General features: G+C 43.7%; 1 protein-coding gene and 1 long non-coding RNA gene across 5 annotated transcripts in view; one reads left to right on the top strand and one right to left on the bottom strand.

The window, feature by feature from the left end:
• Window positions 1–26,608, top strand: part of THSD7A (thrombospondin type 1 domain containing 7A) — a 520,549-nt gene that overhangs the window by 422,290 nt on the left and 71,651 nt on the right. For all 4 annotated transcript variants that reach the window (XM_040431278.1, XM_040431279.1, XM_040431276.1 and 1 more), the window contains 6 exons: window positions 706–861; window positions 2,678–2,881; window positions 7,986–8,177; window positions 12,340–12,571; window positions 13,339–13,454; window positions 22,071–22,203. In XM_040431278.1, coding sequence (XP_040287212.1) covers window positions 706–861; window positions 2,678–2,881; window positions 7,986–8,177; window positions 12,340–12,571; window positions 13,339–13,454; window positions 22,071–22,203 — 1,033 coding nt within the window. The remainder of the gene's footprint in view (window positions 1–705; window positions 862–2,677; window positions 2,882–7,985; window positions 8,178–12,339; window positions 12,572–13,338; window positions 13,455–22,070; window positions 22,204–26,608) is intronic.
• LOC121000681 lies at window positions 7,223–25,003 on the bottom strand. The gene is made up of 3 exons (XR_005778876.1): window positions 24,993–25,003; window positions 11,495–11,498; window positions 7,223–7,407 (listed from the first exon to the last, which is right to left on the bottom strand). It is a non-coding gene; the product is annotated as an uncharacterized LOC121000681 (long non-coding RNA).

Genomic DNA, 26,608 nt, shown 5'->3' with positions numbered 1-26,608 from the left:
GTATGGGGTAAGCTGCCCCTTAAAAGCTTCTCATGATCTTCATAGCACATATGTATGTCTCTTGATTCCATCTCTAAAATTTGGAAATACATACAGTATTCAGTCCACTACTCCACACCTTCAATCATCTTAATGATGTGATCAAGGTATATGAAGCCAGACGGTTTTCAGCCCCCACCACCTTAGACATCAAACATGGATCAAAGTGGTAGCATCAAAGCCCCAGTTGCTATAGCGCATGATTGCAGTCTCAAAGTAATTAGTAATTGAAGTTTCTTTAAGGGGCGCATTATTGATAGTTTTTTGCTATCTAGAGGTGTAGAGACTGGGCTGCAAAATGGTACCAGGTTTTGTCATGAAAAACAGAATAGCCTGATGTCTGTTACTCACTCCAAAACCTTTGCAATTTGCCACCTCCTTCTGGAGAGGATAGTCCTGCACAGGTTCTTGCCACCCAATAGCAAAGGGCAAGACCAACCATGGTTGGATTCACTCTCTCCATGGTCCCCAATATACATGTAGCTTCGGGAACCGCCATTATACTACAAGCTTCCATGGTTCCACACCAGTTCCTGTTCCAAAGTTCTAGCTACTGTACATGTATGACACATTGAGAACCTCCCTATATCTCAGAGAAAGACTTCTGAGGCAAACAATTTTCTAAAACAGTGATTCACGTTTTCTTTTTATTCCATTCTATGACAGCATCAAAGCCAGTGGATAACAAGCTGTGCACCGACCCGCCATTAAGTACCAGTCAACTTTGCCATGTACCATGTCCGATAGAGTGCGAAGTGTCCGCATGGTCTGCATGGGGACCATGTACATTTGAGAATTGTGATGACCAGCAGAGTAAAAAAGGTAAGACATCTTAGGTTGCAATATTTTTGGTTGTGTCAATGGTGTTGGGGTTTCCATAATATCAGCTTGAATTATCGCTTTAAGAGGACCCTAAGATTTCTCACATTCTTTGTATGGAACCATCAGACATATTTGTCATGCTTCAGAGTGACCAGTCCACCAACAAACCGATATGATACTTCTGCTGTATTGCCCATATAAGAGTCTAAAGCAGATTATCTCACATGACTGTATCTGATCTATACACTGCGTGCAGAATTATTAGGCAAATGAGTATTTTGACCACATCATCCTTTTTATGCATGTTGTCTTACTCCAAGCTGTATAGGCTCGAAAGCCTACTACCAATTAAGCATATTAGGTGATGTGCATCTCTGTAATGAGAAGGGGTGTGGTCTAATGACATCAACACCCTATATTAGGTGTGCATAATTATTAGGCAACTTCCTTTCCTTTGGCAAAATGGGTCAAAAGAAGGACTTGACAGGCTCAGAAAAGTCAAAAATAGTGAGATATCTTGCAGAGGGATGCAGCACACTCTTAAAATTGCAAAGCTTCTGAAGTGTGATCATCGAACAATCAAGCGTTTCATTCAAAATAGTCAACAGGGTCGCAAGAAGCGTGTGGGAAAACCAAGGCGCAAAATAACTGCCCATGAACTGAGAAAAGTCAAGCGTGCAGCTGCCAAGATGCCACTTGCCACCAGTTTGGCCATATTTCAGAGCTGCAACATCACTGGAGTGCCCAAAAGCACAAGGTGTGCAATACTCAGAGACATGGCCAAGGTAAGAAAGGCTGAAAGACGACCACCACTGAACAAGACACACAAGCTGAAACGTTAAGACTGGGCCAAGAAATATCTCAAGACTGATTTTTCTAAGGTTTTATGGACTGATGAAATGAGAGTGAGTCTTGATGGGCCAGATGGATGGGCCCGTGGCTGGATTGGTAAAGGGCAGAGAGCTCCAGTTCGACTCAGACGCCAGCAAGGTGGAGGTGGAGTACTGGTTTGGGCTGGTATCATCAAAGATGAGCTTGTGGGGCCTTTTCGGGTTGAGGATGGAGTCAAGCTCAACTGCCAGTCCTACTGCCAGTTTCTGGAAGACACCTTCTTCAAGCAGTGGTACAGGAAGAAGTCTGCATCCTTCAAGAAAAACATGATTTTCATGCAGGACAATGCTCCATCACACGCGTCCAAGTACTCCACAGCGTGGCTGGCAAGAAAGCGTATAAAAGAAGAAAATCTAATGACATGGCCTCCTTGTTCACCTGATCCGAACCCCATTGAGAACCTGTGGTCCATCATCAAATGTGAGATTTACAAGGAGGGAAAACAGTACACCTCTCTGAACAGTGTCTGGGAGGCTGTGGTTGCTGCTGCACGCAATGTTGATGGTGAACAGATCAAAACACTGACAGAATCCATGGATGGCAGGCTTTTGAGTGTCCTTGCAAAGAAAGGTGGCTATATTGGTCACTGATTTGTTTTTGTTTTGTTTTTGAATGTCAGAAATGTATATTTGTGAATGTTGAGATGTTATATTGGTTTCACTGGTAAAAATAAATAATTGAAATGGGTATATATTTGTTTTTTGTTAAGTTGCCTAATAATTATGCACAGTAATAGTCACCTGCACACACAGATATCCCCCTAAAATAGCTAAAACTAAAAACAAACTAAAAACTACTTCCAAAAATATTCAGCTTTGATATTAATGATTTTTTTGGGTTCATTGAGAACATGGTGGTTGTTCAATAATAAAATTAATCCTCAAAAATACAACTTGCCTAATAATTCTGCACTTCCTGTATGTAGGTTTCAAGCTTAGGAAACGTTACATCACGAATGAGCCCACCGGTGGGACTGGAAACTGCCCTCATCTAATAGAAGCCATTCCATGCGAGGAACCATCATGTTACGACTGGAGATTGGACAGACTGGAAGAATGTATCCCTGACAATGGAAATAACTGCGGGAGTGGAACACAAGTTCCTCTCGTCACGTGTATCAACAGCGATGGTGAGATTAACCAGGGGCTCCACAGGGTGGTTTATTACTGTTTATCGGTGTTATTTGGACACTTGATATGGAATTATTTTGGCGCTGCTTAGCTGTATAATTAGTCGCCATTCAGCTGTGTTATCTGGGCATTGTTTAAATGTATTTGGGCACTTTTTACAAGTATTATTTGGGCAATGTTTAGCAGTATTATTTGGGTACTGTTCATCTTTATTTGGGTACTGTTTATGGTATTATTTGGGCAATGTATAGTGGTATTATTTGGGCACTGTTCAGCTGTACTTGGGCACTGTTTTGCGGTATTATTTGGGCACTCTTTAGTGGTGTTATTTTGGATGCAGTTTAATGGTATTATCTGGGCACTGCTTAGTGGTGTTATTCCGTCACTTTTTAGCAGTATTATTTGAGAAATGTTTAGTGGCATTGTTTGGTCACTATATAGCTGAATTTGGGCATTGTTTAATGATAATATTTGGACACTATTTAGCTGTATTCGGTCATTTTTTAATGTTATTATGTGGGCAATGTTTAGTAGTATTATTTGGACAATGTTTAGCTATATTTGGGCACTGTTTTGTGATATTATTTTGACACCATAAAGTGGTATTATTTCGCACTGTTTAGTGGTATTACTTGGGCACTGTTTAGTTGTTTTTGGTCATTATTTTATGGTATTATGTGGGCAATGTGTAGTGGTATTATTTGGGCACTGTTTAGTGGTGTTATTTGGGCACTGCTTAGTGGTATTACGGTATGTGGGAAATGCTTAGTGGTATTATGTGGGAAATGTTTAGTGGTATTATGTGGGCAATGTTTAGTGGTATTATTTGGGCGCTGTTTAGTGGTGTTATTTGGGCACTGTTTAGTGGTATTATGTGGGCACTGTTTAGTGGTATTATTTGGGCACTGTTTAGTGGTGTTATTTGGGCACTGTTTAGTGGTGTTATTTGGGCACTTTTTAGTGGTATTACGTGGGAAATGTTTAGTGGTATTATTTGGGCACTCTTTAGTGGTGTTATTTGGGCACTCTTTAGCTGTATTTGGGCACTGTTTTGTGATATTATTTTGACACCATTTCGTAGTATTATTTCGCACTGTTTAGTGGTATTACTTGGGTACTTGAACTTGTTTGTGTACTGCGTTCTAATATTTCTGAACACTGTGAAAACATTGCTCGTTTTGTGACTACATGAGTCTATAAAGGGACGTGCACCCCACAAAAGCCTGATACAAATTGATGTGCGCTGTGGCCACCCTTGAAAGGCTGGGAGGGATCAGTCTTAAAAGAACGGCTTCCCCCTCTCCTCGCTACTTTGCACTGTATCTTCTACTTCAGGATGCAGATACAGCTGAAAACCATGGCAGAGCAGAAAGCCATGGACTTACTTCAGGGGCACTGTTACTATATGGGGCACTAAAGGGGCATTCTCACTATGCTGAGGCTTTCCCAGGGGCACTATTACTGGTACTGTGATATACAGTACAGTACATGAGGCATATGTAGTATAGTATATGAGGTATACAGCAGCGGTATGTATTGTTTATAATCCTCATAGTAAACTATTGCTATGAAATGACATTAATTAGCCCGATATTTGACAAGCTTACAATAACACAGTCACTAACCAGATATAGAGCTCCGCTATTACCTGCGTTGTCATCTGTACGCTGCCGTCTCGTTCCCCTTTCATAACATCCCTGATAAGTTGCGAGACGGGGTGTCACGGGCTCCGCTGATTAGTTTAATTGGTCAGGATACATTTCTGGCGGAGAATATCACAGGCAATGCATTTTTTGTCCTCTATTGTCAAGATGCAAGAATTAATTATTAATTGTAACGAGGATGGACGCTGCTCAGGTTGGCACCATGACAGTATTCTGTAAATAGGTGGAAAGTTATAATTGGACACAATATTATAAGAGCCGTGCTCAAACAGCGCGGTAAATACAGGGAACTATGCTAAGTAGTACCTGCATTATCTTACCTGATTGCAGTAATCATGCAAATGCAATTTTACGTGAATGGTAAACCTCCTATTTATGCATCAGTATAAGAAAAGATCATGTGTCACTATCTGACTATGCTGATTGGCTGACAGAGGGTTTCCATTTTGAACAATTACAGTGTATCCCTAACTTTTTCAGAATTTGGGAAGCTAGAAGGATTTTGATTGCAAAAAAATAACCACTGACTTTTATGGGAGAGTATAGAGAGCATGCTCTGCGATCCGCTGCGAGAGGGAGGAGGGAGGAGAAGCTGAAACCTGCTATAATGTAGATAGCGGTTCATCTAGGGCTACATTGGTCAAAGAGCTGAGGGAGAACATATTTATGTGCATTGTATCCAGTGGCGACTCTAGGAAAGAATATATAGGGGGGGGGGGCACATAAGATACCACAGTCAAAAATCGGGGGCACTAATAATTTTCACCATTTAATCATACTACTGAAAAAAAATTTAAATAAGTATATATAAATAAGATTACAAAATGCGTGAGTATTGCGGCATGCAGGGATACCTTTCTATTGTACTAACCTAATACTGAAAAGACGAGCTTTCAAGAGTTTTCATTTCTTCCACGGTTTTGCTTCAGACCTGAGAAAGAGAGAAACACTCTCGAAAACCTTTCTTTATAGTTTAAAGCAGTTTCAGCAAACACCAGGGCTGTGTAAATAATCCCATATGTTAAACATGTCACTAAAGAAGACCAATGGACAGACGCTCACAGGCTTATTCACAGAAGGTGAAGAGTTTGGAGAAGGGAACAATCTAGGACAACATTCAAATCAGCCATGTTGTCCTATATTGTTCACTTCTCCTGACTTCTCCAAACTCTTCACCCTTTTGTGAAATAACCCTGTGGGTGTTGTTGGTGTGTGCAACTAATACTACTTATTCTGCTTGTAACGCAAAATGTGGTGGTCAGGGGTGCATGTAACGCAGGGGGCGCTGGTCATGGGTGCATGTAACGCAGGGGGCGCTGGTCATGGGTGCATGTAACGCAGGGGGCGCTGGTCATGGGTGCATGTAACACAGGGGGTGGTGGTCATGGGTGCATGTAACACAGGGGGTGCTGGTCAGGGGTGCATGTAACAAAGGGGGCGCTGGTCAGGGGTGCATGTAACGCAGGGGGCGCTAGTCAGGGGGCATGTAACGCAGGGGGTGCTAGTCAGGGGGGCATGTAACGCAGGGGGCGCTGGTCATGGGTGCATGTAACGCAGGGGGCGCTGGCCATGGGTGCATGTAACACAGGGGGTGCATGTAACAAAGGGGGCGCTGGTCAGGGGTGCATGTAACGCAGGGGGCGCTAGTCAGGGGGGCATGTAACGCAGGGGGCGCTAGTCAGGGGGGCATGTAACGCAGGGGGCGCTGATCAGGGGTCCATGTAACGCAGGGGGTGCTGGTCAGGGGTCCATGTAACTTAACATTCCCCATATGTCGACTTTATGTTGGCATCATTTTGTAAATGTCATTTTTTTTTTTTTTTTTAGGAAGGCTTAGCATTTTAGAAGCAATTCTTAAAAATGTTAAGAAAATTTCCAAAACCCACTTTTTAAGGACCAGTTCAGGTCTGAAGTCACTTTGTGGGGCTTACATAATAGAAACCACCCATAAATGATCCCACTTTAAAAACTACACCACTCAAATTTCTCAAAACTGATGTTACAAGCTTTGTTAACCCTTTAGGTGTTCCACAAGAATTAAAGGAAAATAGAGATGAAATTTCTAAATTTCACTTTCTTGGCAGATTTTCCATTTGAATCTATTTTTTTCTTTAAAGAGAGCAATGAATATAGCGATGTGCAATAGATAGTGGCACTCCTAAAATCAATTAGAAAACATCAATTTCTCTAAGGGAGCATAAAGGGAGCTAAAATATAACTTTTACTAGTAATTATTAAAACCTAGCGCCACGTTCAATGGATAGTAGATATGGCTTTAGAAATAAGGAACAGTCTTACCATTCCGACATAACCCCGATAAGGACAGGCCAAGCGTGGTAAAGGAGATGCACCACGTCTAGGCTGGTGACTTGGTGTGGTTGTTGGTAGTTTCAAAATGTAGACAACGCAGGGAACAAGTATCCTTAGTTATCCCTGAATAGGGATGGGGACATTGCTAATCTGGCCCTGCCTCGCCCTGCCCATCCGGATACCTAACCCTAGAGTAGGGAGGTATCCCTATTGTGCCCTATAGGATAGTTCCCGGGAACTATCCTATAGGGCACAATAGGGATACCTCCCTACTCTAGGGTTAGGTATTTTCTGGGGTGCTTTCTGTATCCTGAGCTTCTGGTGCTTGCCCAGAGTCCTTGACCCCTGTGCAGGGGTGCACCTAGCCCTTTCTGCTGCCTGAGGCAAAAACTGAAACGGCGCCCCCCCTCCCCCAATGCCAATTTCTTAACCTATCCCTTTTACCACAATAAAAGTGCTCATTGCCTATGGCTCTTCCACTGCCCCCCTCTCGCCCCTACCTGGTGCTGCCTGAGGCAATTGCCTCACCTGGCCTCATTGGTGGTGCACCCCTGCCTCTGTGGGTCAGCTTCCAACCACATTGCGACTATCCCAGGAGGTAGTGGTCCAGTTATTTCCTTGGCCAGCCCTTGCACAGGGGTTAACAGGTGAATTCCAGGGGAGCACGGAATAACACCCTTAGAGTTTAGCCCAAAGCCAAATCGGTTAGACTGCGTTCCAGAGATATTCCGACAGCCTGACGTGGCATAAATGTCAGCTGTCAGCTAGACAAAAACTTCCGCATGCAGCTGTATCTGTCAGGCGAATCACCACCAGATCCCTTTATAGTCATTAGGTGTCCGGTGGTGATCTGCTGAATCTGGTAATACTGGATCCAGTGAACACTGGCAGATTGTTCTCTGCCGGAACAGCCTGTCGGAGACTTTCACCGGAGATGTGAACAACACCTTAGTTGACACAATGGGTCCACACTGAGATAGATAGATATGAGATAGATAGATATGAGATAGATAGATAGATAGATAGATAGATAGATAGATATGAGATAGATATGAGATAGATAGATAGATAGATAGATAGATAGATAGATAGAGATCATAGAAAATAACTGCTTATTTTTTTATCCCAGGAGAAGAGGTGGACAGACAACAATGTAGAGATGCCATATATCCAATCCCTATTGCCTGTGACGTTCCGTGTCCCAATGATTGTGTCGTGAGCTCTTGGTCTGAATGGTCGGCCTGTTCTCATACCTGCTCTGGAAAAACTACGGAAGGACAGCAGACGAGATCCCGCACAATCCTCGCTTATCCCGGTGATGGTAAGATATGTAACAGTCTTTCTATACAATTAAGAATTCACAAGACAAAATTCAATTTTAAAATGAGTGAAATTAAATGAAATTGAAAAAATGAATTCAATCATTTGAACATTCATTTTATAAGGTTAATTACAGTGTTTTTGTTGCTTTTTTAACAATAAACATTGCAATTTTCCATACTCATTGATATTTTTTCATTCTTTGAGAATGATGAAAAACATTGCACTACTCCGATAATGAAGGGCCTTTGCTCCCTTGACATTTTTCTATAGTTAAAAAATTAAATTGATTCATAAGGAATTTTCTGAGCCCAGGGACTCTCCAGCCAAAAAAAACCTAAAAAACTTCTTATGAAATGACTTTTTCCCTGAAGCTGCAGTCAATCTCCGGCTGAATCTATCTTCCTTGACATTCCTGAATCCAAAAATAAATAATATAATCCAGTGACATTTCGCCAAGAGGATTTTGCTCTGTCATTATGAAGAAGCCACATGTGATGAACGGATTTTGCGGTGGATTTTCTAAAATTATATTTGCTACCAAATACAGGAGAAACAACGTGAAAAAATTATTTTGTTAAAAAATGAAGGGAAAAACCTAAATAAAATAAAATAATAAATATTCATTCTATTGACACCAATAGGCAAATAAATATACACGGTAATTTAATTGTTCTTTTCATAAAAGCCTCATTAAAGTATAAGGACCTCATAGAAGGGGCCCCAAATTGTGTTCCTATTTTTGAACTGCAAGGTGGAGCTGCTAACTAAGAGAGGTTCCCATTAAGGAAGACTCGGTCATTTGAGCGCCCTGCATGTTATATTACAATTCCCCTACAGAGGTCACTTCTGGCTAATTGTACGGTCAATCGGAGCATCTCGCATGATCTGAGGATCTATATCATACTGTAGGTCATAGGTTTTCCTTCACTGGAGGCAAAGATTCAGATTGTAAAAACCGTGGCCCAGGCAGACTGGCTTGTTGGCACCCAACGTAATCCATAACAGCTATTTATGTACAGTCGTGGCCAAAAGTTTTGAGAATGACACAAATATTAGTTTTCACAAAGTTTGCTGCTAAACTGCTTTTAGATCTTTGTTTCAGTTGTTTCTGTGATGTAGTGAAAAAAAATTACACGCACTTCATACGTTTCAAAGGCTTTTATCGACAATTACATGACATTTATGCAAAGAGTCAGTATTTGCAGTGTTGGCCCTTCTTTTTCAGGACCTCTGCAATTCGACTGGGCATGCTCTCAATCAACTTCTGGGCCAATTCCTAACTGATAGCAACCCATTCTTTCATAATCATTTCTTGGAGTTTGTCAGAATTAGTGGGTTTTTGTTTGTCCACCCGCCTCTTGAGGATTGACCACAAATTCTCAATGGGATTAAGATCTGGGGAGTTTCCAGGCCATGGACCCAAAATGTCAACGTTTTGGTCCCCGAGCCACTTAGTTATCACTTTTGCCTTATGGCACGGTGCTCCATCGTGCTGGAAAATGCATTGTTCTTTACCAAACTGTTGTTGGATTGTTGGAAGAAGTTGCTGTTGGAGGGTGTTTTGGTGCCATTCTTTATTCATAGCTGTGTTTTTGGGCAAAATTGTGAGTGAGCCCACTCCCTTGGATGAGAAGCAACCCCACACATGAATGGTCTCAGGATGCTTTACTGTTGGCATGACACAGGACTGATGGTAGCGCTCACCTTTTCTTCTCCAGACAAGCCTTTTTCCAGATGCCCCAAACAATCAGAAAGAGGCTTCATCGGAGAATATGACTTTGCTCCAGTCCTCAGCAGTCCATTCACCATACTTTCTGCAGAAGATCAATCTGTCCCTGATTGTTTTTTTGGAGAGAAGTGTCTTCTTTGCTGCCCTTCATGACACCAGGCCATCTTCCAAAAGTCTTCGCCTCACTGTGCGTGCAGATGCGCTCACACCTGCCTGCTGCCACTCCTGAGCAAGCTCTGCACTGGTGGCACTCCGATCCTGCAGCTGAATCCTCTTTAGGAGACGATCCTGGCACTTGCTGGACTTTCTTGGACGCCCTGAAGCCTTCTTAACAAGAATTTAACCTCTTTCCTTGAAGTTCTTGATGATCCTATAAATTGTTGATTGAGGTGCAATCTTAGTAGCCACAATACCCTTGCCTGTGAAGCCATTTTTATGCAACGCAATGACGGCTGCACGCGTTTCTTTGCAGGTCACCATGGTTAACAATGGAAGAACAATGATTTCAAGCATCACCCTCCTTTTAACATGTCAAGTCTGCCATTTTAACCCAATCAGCCTGACATAATGATCTCCAGCCTTGTGCTTGTCAACATTCTTACCTGAGTTAACAAGACGATTACTGAAATGATCTCAGCAGGTCCTTTAATGACAGCAATGAAATGCAGTGGAAAGGTTTTTTTGGGATGAAGTTAATTTTCATGGCAAAGAAGGACTATGCAATTCATCTGATCACTCTTCATAACATTCTGGAGTATATGCAAATTGCTATTATAAAAACGTAAGCAGCAACTTTTCCAATTTCCAATATTAATGTAATTCTCAAAACTTTTGGCCACGACTGTAGTCACCAGGCTTACACTGAACACTAAGGGCAGGTTTTAGTCAATATAAGACAAGCCATAGGTATATGGGGTCCTACCTCTGGGACTGCTAACTATTGGGAGAGCAATGGTTCCCTGCTTGCTTGGAAATTTCCTTGTGACAACTATAGACTTGTATGGTAAGGGCGCCATGCCCAGTCTGGGAGTGGCACCTGTCTATTCTAGCAGAACTTGTGTCAGGTTTTTCCCAGTAGATGGTGAAAGAAGGAATAAAATAAAGAAAAACAATCATAAGTCAGTGATCGCCGCCTCTGCCATTATCACACTGCTCCAATGCCTGCTACTCTCCACCTCCTGATCCTGAAAGGAAATGTCTAGAAATACCTGCTCAGCCAATCAGTCAATTCTCCCACTGGAAAATATCTTTAAGAGAAAAGTCCAATATAAGCTACCATGATGTTATTATTCAAAAGAAAATAATAATACGCCATGAATGATGTGTAAATGTCATGTTCCTTGGTTCAATGTACTCAAAATGTGCATAAAACTAGCATAGATTGGTCTATTGAAAGAGCAAGATAGTCATGAGACACAATAGATGGATAGATGGATAGATAGATATGGATAGCGAGGTATGGAGGCTGGCAAAGTGTGAAGTAATAGCACTCTTGGTATACTATTTTTCTAAAGCCTCTTTCGTTAGAATCTCTGGCTGATTACTGTAATCTGGCAATTATGGCTGTAGGATTCACTGCGAGATACAGGTCTTTAGAGGCATGTTTGGCCAGGACATCGTAAAGTGTGTAGGGTGTCTTAACTGTAAGCCCTCACAAGCTGCAAAGTCTGGTTAGGTGTAGTCACAGGCTACCTGGCTGACTCCTATGCGTGGCCATTCAAATTCTGAGTTCTTCTTTCTTTCTCTCTTTCTTGTAGCAGAAACAGTATTTTTCACAGAGATCAGTTAGTCTCTGAATCCTGAGGCCTAAAGAGAAGGAGCACATGGACATGCTTCCTCTTCACACACTCACTCCTCCTCTAGTTAGGAAACATAACCAGCCCACTCCTGCCAACAGGGGAAGAACAGAGTGGTTAACCCTGTCCCTGCCAACATACCAGCCAGGTCATGCTAGGTGTATATAACATAATATCATAGACCATTTGCAAAAACCCCCGCACTGGACAAATGATAGATAGATATTAGATAGAGAGATAAATATTAGTTAGATAGATAGATTACGCGGGGGATATACAGAATACAGATGTATAAGCTGTCCCCCTGATTACCAGGAGGATTCCTCTATAACTCCTCCTATACAATCTCTTTTCCAGCTCAGCTCCACAATGAATTCTGGAAGTGATTGATGATAACTGTAATGGCAGCTGATGGCTGCTGAGCAAAGAGCCAGAGACGACAGAATTTCCCAGCGAGCGATCTCATTATTTCTTTGTCTTCACTCAGTTAATTTAGAGAAAATTGAAACCAGAACAATAAAAAGTCCTTTTTGTAATTTGATGGTTTTTTACTGAGATTTCCCAGCATGCAGTGCGGCAGAGAGCCAGCGGTCGTGCTCCACGGTCATTGACTTTCATTTCCTCTCTTCTTACAGGAGGCGTTCAGTGCCCAGAAAGTAACGCTCTGCAGGAGATTCGCAGCTGCAATGAGCACCCTTGTACGGTCTATCACTGGCACACCGGCCCCTGGGGCCAGTGCACTGAGGACGTTTCTGTGTCTGTCTTCAACTCATCCAATTGGAATGGCGAGGCCGCGTGTGCTGTTGGGATGCAAACAAGGAAAGTCATCTGTGTGAGAGTCAATATTGGACAAGTTGGACCTAAAAAGTAAGAATCCATATCTGGGAGTGGGGGAGGGGGTATGACTACTGTATAACTGGGCAGATTTGACAATGGCAGAACCTATTGTGTGAGTTGCAATAGTGACAATGCTGGTTGTCACCCACATTTTTCTTATAACTGAGATTGAGCTGGTTCTGGGCAGATGCCAGGGCCCACTGGTTCTCAGGAGGACCATGGTAGTCTGAGTAAACATGGTCTAAGCTTATCAAGCCAAGGTTTGGTTAGTCAGGAGATATACTTTTGAGCAAGGGCTCACATATCCTTGCCCGTGTGTTTTTCAAATTTCAATATATGTATACACAAGGCTAAGAATCAGTATCAAGCAATTGCAATGGCCCCCTGGGAGGTCCATGGCTTAAACATGCTCTATGAAGGTTGCCCACTCTTTCCACCTTGTGTCTGCTCTGTCCATAGACAGGACCCAGCACCAGGCAAACCTGGGCAGATGTTGGGGCCACCAAGACTTAGGGGTTGCATGCTTTACACTTGACAAGCCAAGGGCCAGGCAAGATGACTATGCAGGAACCAATGAAGAAGGAGAGGGAGGTGCTGGCATAGGAAACATGAGCAAGGGTGCACTTAGCTGCCGTTGGTGCACTTAGCTGCTCATTTGCATATGTATTATAAGTAAGTAAGTGAAAAGTATCATATAATTACCTTCAGCTGGGCTAGCTCTACAAGGCATTATGCCTGGTGACTCCCTTGGTGTGACACACTCCATTTAATCTTTTTTCTTATGATCTGTTGTCCAGATGTCCGGAGAGTCTTCGACCTGACACGATGAGGCCTTGCTTGCTGCCGTGCCGTAAAGACTGTATCGTCACCCCATATAGTGACTGGACACCCTGTCCTACCACCTGCCAGGAAGGTAATCGGAGAAGACATTTATTTATATTTATATCTTGTATCCTATTCTCTGCAACATTTATACACAACGGATACAAAGTAAACAGTGGGGGAAAAAAACAAAAAACATAAAATTTAAAGGGGTTGACCATTTTCTAGTGTACCAGGAATACTAACAGAGCCTCGTCTACTTCTGATCTGACCATGACCTTGAGAAACTAGCCTACTGATTTTGGTACATCATCCAACTAATGTGTATTAGATATTGGCGTTCGTTCTGCTGACATCAGGGAAAGAAAGGAGTGAGCATCTTGAATTTCTACATTCCCAATCCTTTGTTCTCGAGGTACATAAGCCGTCGTCAGAGATATAAGTCAGTGAATTAGTCCCCTTTCCTCACGGAAAGCACATGCACACTTGGCCAAGCTGAACATGGATGTATGTATATTGGCTCATTGAGTTCTCTGTTGTTCAACTCGATGAATCCAGAAATATCTCTCTTCCTCATAAGAACAATAGGTATACTCATGGAAGGCAGTTTTGGTTGAGAGATGGTGGTGGTGGTGGTTAAAAATCAGTCTATTTGCAGACCTTCCCTCCTGAGTTTCGTCAGCTGACGTCTCATGTGAAGCCTTATCTCTGATCTCCTGACCTCACATACACTCATTATAGTTAAACTCTTATCAAACTGATAGGAATATGGCTTAAATGAGTGTTTTTGAGGTCAGGATATCAGATAAGGCTTTATGTGAGCTGTCAGCTGGCAGAACTCAGAAGGGAAGGTCTGCAAAGAGATTGATTTTTAACTGTATATATCTCAAAAACCGCTGAAAATCTAATATATAAAGCGGAGTGTATGTGTGTATGTCTGCCAAAGGAATCCGCACCGTCACATTTACAATCACGAAATTTGGTACACAGGTACATCAGGTCTCCAGGAAGGTTGTAGACCAGTTCTCAGCTCTCTAGCACGTCCCGTTCCTGAGATATTCCCAAAAATGCAAATATGGCACATCACATGACCTACATTAGCCAATAGAAGCCTGCACGTCTTTCTCCTCATAATCCAACTGCCATACACACTGTCACATGACCCTTATCAGCCAATAGAAGCTTGCAGGCCCTTAGTCTCCACTAGGGTTGTCCCGATACCACTTTTTTAGGACCGAGTACAAGTACCGATACTTTTTTTCAAGTAGTCACCGATACCGAATACCGATACTTTTTTTAAATGTCATGTGACCGTTTTGGGGGATCTGTGGATCTGTGGATGACGCACTGTCATGTGGGGGATCTGTGGATGGCACTGTTATGGGGGACCTGTGGATGGCACTGTTATGGGGGATCTGTGGATGGCACTGTTATGGGGGATCTGTGGATGGCACTGTTATGGGGGATCTGTGGATGGCGCTGTTATGGGGGATCTGTGGATGGCACTGTTATGGGGGATCTGTGGATGGCACTGTTATAGGGGATCTGTGGATGGCACTGTTATGGGGGATCTGTGGATGGCACTGTTATGGGGGATCTGTGGATGGCACTGTTATGGGGATCTGTGGATGGTGCTGTTATGGGGGATCTGTGGATGGCACTGTTATGGGGATCTGTGGATGGCACTGTTATGGGGATCTGTGGATGGCACTGTTATGGGGATCTGTGGATGGCACTGTTATGGGGATCTGTGGATGGCACTGTTATGGGGGATCTGTGGATGGCACTGTTATGGGGGATCTGTGGATGGCACTGTTATGGGGGATCTGTGGATGGCACTGTTATGGGGGATCTGTGGATGGCACTGTTATGGGGATCTGTGGATGGTGCTGTTATGGGGGATCTGTGGATGGCACTGTTATGGGGATCTGTGGATGGCACTGTTATGGGGATCTGTGGATGGCACTGTTATGGGGGATCTGTGGATGGCACTGTTATGGGGGATCTGTGGATGGCACTGTTATGGGGATCTGTGGATGGCACTGTTATGGGGATCTGTGGATGGTACTGCTATGGGGTGGGATATCTGTGGATGGCATTGTTATGGGGTGGGGGGATCTGAGGATGGCATTGTTATTTGGTGGGGGATCTGTGGATGGTGCTGTTATAGGGGATCTGTGGATGGAACTGTTATGGGGAGGATCTGTGGATGACACTGCTATATGTCATCCACAGATCCCCCTCATAACAGTGTCCCCCAATACACCGGGCCCCGCCGCTCACCGAAGTATTTATAAACGTGAATCCTTATCCTGTTATTAAGTTGAACTAACGCTGCCCTCTCCCATGTTCCCCTGTATCCCCACAGCACTTACTTAAGCTTCCATAGCAGGCAGAGCGGACGGCACCAGTAACGTCACTCACTGACGTCGCGCGTCTGCTCCGCCTGCTTCACTCATAAAGCGGGCGGAGCAGGCGCTCTACGTCAGTGAGTGACGTTACTGCTGCCGTCTGCTCTGCCTGCTATTGAAGCTTACAGGGGGATACAGGGGAACATGGGAGAGGGCAGCGTTAGTTCAACTTAATAACAGGATAAGGATTCACGTTTATAAATACTTTGGTGAGCGGCGGGGCCCGGTGTAAGAGTACAGTGACTGCACCGGGCCCCGCCCCTAGTTACGGACTCCGGCCCCTCCTCTCTCCCGATGCTGCATCTTTGCCGGGCCGCAAAAATATTCATTGCGGGCCGCATGACACCCATGCAGTAAGTAATACCCAGTCACATACCAGCAATAATTATCGTTGCCGGCTCTCTCCACCCCTTCTCAGCTGCCGTTCACTGCCCCCTCTATGCACCGCTCACCAGCCCGCTTGATGTAAAAAAAAAAAAAAAAGTATTCTATTTATGTATCGGGGCGGGGTATCGGCGGCTGAGTACCGCCGAGAAAACTCGGAATCGGTCCCGATACCGATACTAGTATCGGTATCGGGACAACCCTAGTCTCCACATACATTTACTGCTGTAGGTCAGCTTTAAAGGGGCACGGCGCTATGGATGACACTGTTAAGGGAGCATTCACACGAACGTGTTTTTCTTCCGTGTCCGTTCCGCAATTTTGACGGACAATGTACGGACCCATTCATTTCTATGGGTCCGTGAAAATTGCGGTATGCCTTTTATTCTCATCCGTGTGCTGTCCGTTCCGTGTCCGTTCCGTGTGTCCGTTCCTTTTTTTTTAGAACATGTCCTATACTTGGCCGCAAATCGCGGTCCGTGGCCCCATAGAAAGTCATTGGGTCCGTGAAAAATGGATAGCAAATGGAAATGCATCCGTGTGTCATCCGTTTTTAACGGACCCCTGGACTGATAACATTCTAGGAAACTCCATTTCAGTCCCATTTCAGTTTTTTGCGGACCCTGAAAAACGGATGACACACGGAAGCACCACGTCCGTATTTTATACGGACTTACGGAAAAGGAAAGATAACTGAAGACATACGGAACACACGGATCCGTGATTTACGGACCGCAAAACCAACACGGTCGTGTGAATGCTCCCTAAGGGAGAGGAGTGCTGTGGAGGTCACAGTTAAGGGGTCAGGCTGCTGTGGAGGTCACAGTTAAGGGGACGGTCCGCTATGGAGGTTAGTGTTAAGGGGCAGATTGATTTAGAGGCCACTGTTTAAAGGGCGAGGTGTTGTGGAAATCACTATTAAGGAGGTGGGGTACTGTGGAGGTCACTAATAAAGGGGTGTCCGCTGTGGAGGTCACTGTTAAAGGGGCGGGCCGCTGTGGATGTCACTGTTAAATGGGCGGGTGCTGTGGAGGTCTCTGTTAAGGGGGCTGGTAACTGTGGAGGTCACAGTTAAGGGGACGGTCCTCTATGGAGGTCAGTGTTAAGGGGCGGGGTGCTGTAGAGGTCACTGTTAAGGGGGTGGGAGTTGTGCAGGTCACATTTTAAGGGAACAGAGCTTTGTGGACGTCACTGTTAAGGGGCGGATTATTGTGGAAATCACTGTTAACGAGACAGGGTATTGTGGAGGTCACAAATAAAGGGCCGTCCGCTGTGGAGGTCACTGTTAAAGGGGCGCGCGCTGTGGAGATTACTGTTAAGGGGACGGGGACTGTGGAGGTCACTATTAAAGGTGCAGCTGCTGTGGAGGTCACTATTAAGGGGGCAGATTATTGTGGAAATCACTGTTAAGGAGATGGGGTACTGTGGAGGTCACTAATAAAGCGGTGGCCATTGTGGAGGTCACTGTTAAAGGGGGGGCACTGTGGAGGTCACTGTTAAGGGAAAAGGGGACTGCGGAGGCCACTATTACAGGGGCAGTGGGGACTGTGAGGTCACTGTTAAGCGACCGGGGTACAGTGGAGGTCACTGTTAATGGAGCGGGGTACTGTGACAGTCAATGTTAAAGGGGAAGTCGCTATGGAGGTCTCTGTTAAGGGGACTGTAACCTATGGTCAGTGTTAAGGGGTGGGTGCTGTAGAGGTCCCTGTTAAGGGGGCGCGCCCCTGTGGATGTGACTGTCAAGGGGGTGAGGTACTGTGGAACTCACTGTTAAAGGGGCAGGCTGCTGTGAAGGTCAAAGTTAAGGCGGTGGGCTGCTGTGTAGGTCCCATTTTAAGGAGGTGGGCACTGTGGGGGGGTCAGTGTTAAGGGTTCAGGGTACTGTAGATGTCACTGATATAGGGGATACTGTCAATATCTTTTAACGACACACACACAAACATTAAAGGAAATAGATGAAACATATCTGTGCAAAGCCGGGTCCTTCTGCTAGTTTTTAATAAAGATCAACTTTAAAAAATTTGTTTTCAGTCCAAAATGAGTACAATGCAATCATAAAAATTGCCTCAAAGATGTCCATAGCTTTTACTTTTCCTCAACGAACTCCAATGTTTCACAATACAAACTGAATACATTATGGCAACAAGCCAACAAAACCTTTAGCACGCTGCAATTCTCATCACAGCCAGTGGGTGGCCCCACACACACAAATATAGCATACATAATTCCCAACAGAGTATTGGAAAATAATATATTTTATAAAGCTGGTCATCTCACGCCACTTATCTCTGGATATGTTGAGCCAAGACAAAAAGTAAGGAATGGCTCATCGGTATAAGATTCAATTGATTAGTTGTCTTAGGTTCGTCATTATTATGGTCTTCATTCATTCATTACAGATTAGTTGAGATCTTTAGATGTTTAACGTGAATTTGATCATTTGAGAATAAATAGGCTTAACAGGCTAAGTGATAAAAATATTGTTATAAGTGATAAAAAGTGTGATTAAACATAAAGTAAAACAGAAAAGTCACATAAAGAATAAATAATAATCAATTGCATGGCCTGCACAATACAATATGGGGGGGGGGGGGGGACTCCTGCCACCATGTCGAAGCATATGGCCGACACCCCATGGTGATACAAGAGATGGGGATAGTAAACTTACAACATCCTACTTGGATGATGTTCTCAGTGGAGTTCCAATTAACTGTCTTTGTGTACAAAGTTTATACCTTTCAGCCTCTCCTCCTAAGGATGTCCAGTGTGTAGCACGCATGTCTCTGAGGTAATCACTCAGGAATGGGACCTTCTCAGCACAATGGGGGTTTGTGTATATTATATAACTATCCCTAACTCACTACATTACAAGGAATATCATTACAAAGATTGGAGCCAAGTGTCTATGAGTCCACATGGTGTGACTCTTGTTCTATTAGACCTAGCACCCCCATTTTTAGATACAGGACCTCTAGGATGCTACATTATGATTTTTCTAGAAATTATATGACCCGAAAATTAATTTCGAGCTCTATTTTATGTTTTATTTCACCTGTGGTGGCGCTGCAGAGAAAGTAAACACTTGCTGCTCCATAGATATCATCCAATCACTGGTGGTCCCAAAAGTGGGAAGCTCCATAACTGCTGATTTTAAAGGGGTATTCCCATCTCAGACAATGGGGGCATATCGCTAGGATATGCCCTCATTGTCTGTTCGGTGCGGGACCCGCACCTATCAGACAATGGGGGCATATCCTAGCGATATGCCCCCATCGTCTGAGATGGGAAAACCCCTTTAAGGGAGTCCATCTAACCAAAGAAGGAACCGGCAACTCGTTTAGTATCTGCTGTGTTTCCTACTCGTAAACACGTCTCGTGTCCTATATTACTGCTTGTTACTCACAGAAAAAGCTGCGGGCGATATTAAAAGCCTTTCATCTTGAATTCCAGAGAAGATCGAGATGCTGCAGTGTGTGTTTTAATTAATTTCTCTGCCCTCCATGCAAATTCCACTGAGGAAATGAAAGTTGTGTGTTTGTATATGATATCAAAATCATTTAAATTCAGAATGAAAAGATACAAAGTAACGAGTGGAGTCTGAAAGACTAGAATGTATCTGCTACCAAAAAATCCATGGCCTAAGACCGGGGGGAGGGGGGGGTACAGAAATCCATGACTACATTATAGCCTTGTGTATACCATAGAAGAACCTCACATGGAGACTCCAGAGAATGAGGAAGTGAGGGCCAGAGGAGCAACCGAATCAGTGCCCCCTGTTACTGATAAGCTTGAGGGGAACTTATTTTTGTATATGTATTGTAAGCATTCAATGGGTCAGGTCATAGATGGCAGATGGTATGTATCATGGAGGCAGCTACTCTCAGTGATATAAGTCCCGGAGGTAGGTTGTGACCAGTGATGCTAGATCACTGAGTTGGCGGTAGCTGGAGTTTGGGTCCGGGATTTAGGAGTGACGGAAGAGCTTGGGTGGGAAGGTCACTCCCGTACTCCATCCCGTACTCCAAAACTAATTCAGAGAGCGGTGGGTGTGTGCTGGTCTGAGAGGAAGACACATGGACAAGACCTCTATGCAAAGTGGAATCTCTAGGTGAAAACCTACAAGCTGGTGAGAAGTCTGTGTCGCCGCATTTTTTGTTATTTCCATGAACAGTTATTTTGTTTGCTGAAGCAAGCCTGTATTGTTTTCCTGTGTATGCCCAATAAACCCTGGGAAAAGAGATTGTCTGAGTGGTCCCGTCTCACAGTATTTTCTTTAACATAACTCCATACCTGTTGTTACTTCCCAAAAAAGGATAATTTTTGGACCGCTTCTTTTGATACTGCTGTGTGTGTATAAGTAACAGCAGGCATCTGCCCACATTAAGGGCCAATTTCTGGACCATTTTTAATTTTAAAAAGCATCACAAATGACGGCTCTGTGTGTTATTAAATATCCTGATTACTACCACTGACAACCATGCGTTTACCCCTAGCGAAATATGTCATTGTCACTCCTATATTACTAAGGATGTTGTGGAGTTAAAGAGGACCTTTCATCGGTCCAAACATTGTGAACTAAGTATCATGACATATACAGCGGCGCCCAGGGATCTCACTGCACTTACTATTATCCCTGGGCGCCGCTCCGTTCTCCAGTTATGTCCTCCGGTATGTTCGGGGACTTGGTTATAGTAGGCGGAGACTTATAGGACTTGGTTATAGTAGGCGGAGACTTATGGGACTTGGTTATAGTAGGCGGAGTCTGCCCTTGTTCTGCTGGGCGTCTCCTTCTAGCGCTGGCCAATCGCATCGCAGAACTCACAGCCTGGGAGAAGGAGACGCAAAAGGTGGCTACTTTGAAGAACCTAGAATATGACATATTTTCAGTTGTTTCACACTTGTTTGTTATGTATATAATTCCACATGTGTTAATTCATAGTTTTGATGCCTTCATAGTCATGAAAATAAAGAAAACTCTTTGAATGAGAAGGTGTGTCCAAACTTTTGGTCTGTACTGTATATATATATATATACTACAGAGGACAGTGTACTGTATGTCATGATACTTAGTTCACAATGTTTGGACCGATGAAAGGTCCTCTTTAAAGAGCTTGAAAGAGGTTGGAACTTTTTAAGGAAATTAGTGCACTTTTGATTGGACTTTAATTGAAACAGACGGCATATTTGCTCAAATCAGAACCAGAATCTATTTTCTATTTATCTATCTATCTATCTATCTATCTATCTATCTATCTATCTATCTATCTATTATCTATCTATTTATTATCTATCTATCTATCTATCTATCTATCTATCTATCTATCTATCTATCTATCTCATATCTATCTATCTATCTATTATCTATCTATCTATTATCTATCTATTATCTATCTATCTATCTATCTATCTATCTCATATCTATCTATCTATCTATCTATCTATCTATCTATCTATCTATCTATCTATTGTCTATCTATCTATCTATCTATCTATTATCTATCTATCTATCTATCTATTATCTATCTATCTATCTATCTATCTATCTATCTATCTATTATCTATCTATCTATATCATATCTATTATCTATTATCTATCTATTTATTATCTATCTATCTATCTATCTATCTATTATCTATCTATCTGTCTATCTATTATCTATCTATCTGTCTATCTATCTATCTATCTATCTATCTATCTATCTATCTATCTACAGTATCTAATATCTATATTATTTAATGTCTGGATTCATCTCAGTGGCCAAACTATAATTTGGGGCTATAATATTGCCACCTCTCTTGTTACCAGTATACTATAAGTGTGGATGTAACCAATATCAGTTTTATGCTATTTTTATTGTATTTGTGCACATTTCGGGTTTCTCTCCTATGTCAATGTTGGTGTTTTTGTTTAGGTGCCATCACCGTAAAGAAGCAGACTCGCCACCGTGTCATCATCCAGTACCCGTCCTATGGAGGCCGCGACTGTCCTGACACGTTACACGAGGAGAACGAGTGTGAGCCCCCCGCCGCCTGTCACACGTACAGGTGAGATAAGCCCATGTCGAGGTGCAGGTTTTCTGAGCCCGTCTCCAGCTTTTTCCACTCATTAAATCTGATTTTTGTCACCTTGGGAGGACGGATCTCCAAGTCGTGTGTGTGCACATGTCAGGCGCTGTCATTACTGCTCTGCGTCTGCTCATTGATTGAGTCTTTATTAAATTTATGTCCCAGGAATCTGCTGAGTAAATATTTTATTTGCTTTACTTAATATATTGATTTTTCCCCTCCCTGGGTTCAGTGCGTTGCTGGATTTTATGTGATTATCATCAGTTTTTGTCTTTTGGTTTTATAGGTAAACATTTTATCTTGTGAGATGATGGGTAATGGATTCTGATATTATTATCTGGAAAGTTTATGGGTTTTTATATCTTTAAGGAGACTTTTATACATCAGAGAATCATGAGTTAGTTCCTTACTTATCCACTGTGCCGCCCATACAGAATGTTAGTGCCCAGAAAAGGGTCTGTAAGTGCCAGCCTCACAGCTGCCCATACAGTGACAGACCTAATACCGCCTGTGTAGTAGTGCCATCAATACTGTACATATATCTTTATACTGTCTCTACCGCAGTGCCAATCCCTGTAATGTCCATACTAAAGTAAAAATCAAAAGGTAAAGCATAGAGGTCAGATCAATATATATCTGCGCTCTGGATCATCTGGGGTATATGCAAAATTCTGAAAGAATAATCCTAAAACATAACATTTATTAGTTAATGCTGATAAAATCCTAATTAGTGTGTGCAAGAAAACTGTATACAGGGATAAGCATGGAGGTGAACCGCTAGATGGAGTGGTCCATAGTCATCCCGGTATCAGAAACAAAAATAATTAAAGTGCACGGCGGCACTATGGTGGTAACCAGTGTGTCCTACCGGTACCCAGGGAAGGTCGTCAGGTGCTCCACCACACGATATTGTAGCAGTTGTTCATCCGGTATGGATGGTCGGATGAATAACAGGGTATGAGAAAATTCAAGTCAGACAAATGCATGTAGGGTCCCTAGGGTGATCCCTATAGCTGTCTAAACACCAACCCTGATGCTATAGATATGGTAGCAGCCTGACCACAGGGCACTCGTCCTTGAAAGGACGACCCCGTCCGGAACCTGTCCCTGTTCTAGAATACTAAATGTCCCTAAATATGCATAGGCAAATCCCTACATGCACGTTTCGCTGCCAGGACATGGGGCAGTTCATCAGGGGAGATGGTAAGAAATCAGGCAAGTCAAACCTAGATAAAGTGATCAAGCCTGCAGACCAAAATGACACGATCAGTCATATGGTCCTGAGGTGCACGAAGATATTCGGCCCCTGCGTGGGCTACCTCGTCGGTAGGAGGTTAAGGAAAGATGCAGTATACAGATGAGAGTGACTGCATATGGGACGCCAACTGACCTGGTGTACCCTCCTTGTTTAAATACAGCTCGATTCCCGCTGCTGCCGTCGGTAATTGAGGCCAATGAACGCGCTTACCTGCCTGCACGTAAGCGCGGCGCATGCGCTCATCACAGAATGGAAACGAGGCCTGCAGCGCACATAGAGTGCCTGATACAGAGCGCACTCCTGTGCATGCGCGAACTCACGTTGGTATCGCGAGATCGCGGACGCTGTACAATACAGCAGAAGAGATAAGAAGCAATTCAGATATCGATTGCTCCTAAATATTCAGCAGAATACAATCGGTCGGACAAACGGGAGTACGGCTGAATATTGTAAACCACAATCGGTTCTAATTTATAGATATTTGTGGCCATTTATCCTGTGTGGGATAGGTACAGCTCAGGGATAGAGAAACAATCAGAAAAGCAGGTCAAAATAGGTGATCATTGAAACCTGGAGGTGAACTGGAGGTGAACTTTCTACAACTGTTTTCCGTAAGACCACGGCCACCAACTCAGTCCTGCATTGGCAGAGTAGCCATCCCCTGCCATTAAAGAGAGGTATTCCCTATGTACAATACCTGCGCTTACGCAGGAACTGTTCTGATGAGGAAGAGTTCTTGCGTCAGGCAGCAGACCTTCGTCAAAGGTTTAGGGCCAGGGGTTACCCTGACAAGGTACTGAGAGGGGCCTTTCAGAGAGCGGCTAACACCCCCAGAGAGACCTTACTTACTCCTAAGACCAGACAGGAGGGTGACAGGAAAGTGAGATTTATTACTACTTTTGACGGCTCTGCAAAGGAATCTAGAGAGATTCTTGCACGACACTGGCCCATCTTACTCATGGATCCAGATGTCCGAGAAGTACTGCATGAACACCCACAGGTGACGTTCAGAAGAGGCCAAAGTCTTAAGGACTTATTGGTGCATAGTCATCTTGCACCACCAGTTAGACCTAGTATGTGGCTGAGCCGTCGTCCTGTGGGATGCTTCAGATGCAGTGGTTGCGTGGCCTGCAGCAATATTGACCAAGGAAAAACTTTCCACAGCACCAATCTCCAACGTAGTTTTGACATTAAAGACTTCATCTCATGCAGAACTGCTGGTGTAATATATAAAATTACATGTATTTGCCAAAAAGAATACATTGGTAAGACTAAGCGCGAACTGCGCAGACGCATAGGAGAACATCTCCTGGGTATTGATAAGAGCCGTGATACCCCAGTGGCCCACCATGTCTGCGATTTACACCAAGGTAATCCCAAGGCCATCAGAGTCATGGGTATTGAAGCTGTCAGTCCCCCCAAACGAGGGGGTGATTGGGACAAGATTCTTTTACAACGTGAGTCACGGTGGATATTTCTTTTGAAGACTGTCGCACCAAACGGCCTAAACGAGCAGCTGAATTATAGTTGCTTCTTGTAGAAAGAATACATGTTGGCCTATCACCGTCAGTAATGATCTGTGTACCTTGTTGTATTAACTGTCACCTTTCTGACATCAGTTTTACATTATGTACACCTATTTTGAGTGTGAACATGTTTTGGACTTTACCCCTAAGTATCATAACTCTGTACATTCAGTTTCTGGGTCAGTAATCAACACTGACCAAGACCCTGCATGAAATATTAATCTACTTTCAATAATCACCTATTTTGACCTGCTTTTCTGATTGTTTCTCTATCCCTGAGCTGTACCTATCCCACACAGGATAAATGGCCACAAATATCTATAAATTAGAACCGAATGTGGTTCACAATATTCAGCCGTACTCCCGTTTGTCCGACCGATTGTATTCTGCTGAATATTCAAGAGCAATCGATACCTGAATTGCCTCTTATCTCTTTTGCTGTATTGTACAGCGCCCGCGATCTCGCGATATCAACGTGAGTTCGCGCATGCGCAGGAGTGCGCTCTGTATCAGGCACTCTCTGTGCGCTGCAGCCCTCGTTTCCATTCTGTGATGAGCGCATGCGCCGCGCTTACGTGCAGGCAGGTTAGCGCGTTCATTGGCCTCAATTACCGACGGCAGCAGCGGGAATCGAGCTGTATTTAAACAAGGAGGGTACACCAGGTCAGTTGGCGTCCCATATGCAGTCACTCTCATCTGTATACTGCATCTTTCCTTAACCTCCTACCGATGAGGTAGCCCACGCAGGGGCCGAATATCTTCGTGCACCTCATGACCATATGACTGATCGTGTCATTTTGGTCTGCAGGCTTGATCACTTTATCTAGGTTTGACTTGCCTGATTTCTTACCATCTCCCCTGATGAACTGCCCCATGTCCTGGCAGCGAAACGTGCATGTAGGGATTTGCCTATGCATATTTAGGGACATTTAGTATTCTAGAACAGGGACAGGTTCCGGACGGGGTCGTCCTTTCAAGGACGAGTGCCCTGTGGTCAGGCTGCTACCATATCTATAGCATCAGGGTTGGTGTTTAGACAGCTATAGGGATCACCCTAGGGACCCTACATGCATTTGTCTGACTTGAATTTTCTCATACCCTGTTATTCATCCGACCATCCATACCGGATGAACAACTGCTACAATATCGTGTGGTGGAGCACCTGACGACCTTCCCTGGGTACCAGTAGGACACACTGGTTACCACCATAGTGCCGCCGTGCACTTTAATTATTTTTGTTTCTGATACCGGGATGACTATGGACCACTCCATCTAGCGGTTCACCTCCATGCTTATCCCTGTATACAGTTTTCTTGCACACACTAATCACAGTCTGCTTAAACTAATAACACACAAAGAATTAAATGTTACCATGTTTTTATTGAACACACCATGTAAACATTCACAGTGCAGGTGGAAAAAGTATGTGAACCCTTGGATTTAATAACTGGTTGAACCTCCTTTGGCAGCAATAACTTCAACCAAACGTTTCCTGTAGTTGCAGATCAGACGTGCACAACGGTCAGGAGTAAGTCTTGACCATTCCTCTTTACAGAACTGTTTCAGTTCAGCAATATTCTTGGGATGTCTGGTGTGAATC

The sequence above is a fragment of the Bufo bufo genome, chromosome 5 (assembly GCF_905171765.1).
Source record: "Bufo bufo chromosome 5, aBufBuf1.1, whole genome shotgun sequence".
In the NCBI taxonomy this organism is placed as follows: domain Eukaryota; kingdom Metazoa; phylum Chordata; class Amphibia; order Anura; family Bufonidae; genus Bufo; species Bufo bufo.
The sequence above is the reverse complement of the archived record's forward strand: the minus strand, read 5'-3'. Positions and strand labels throughout refer to the sequence as shown.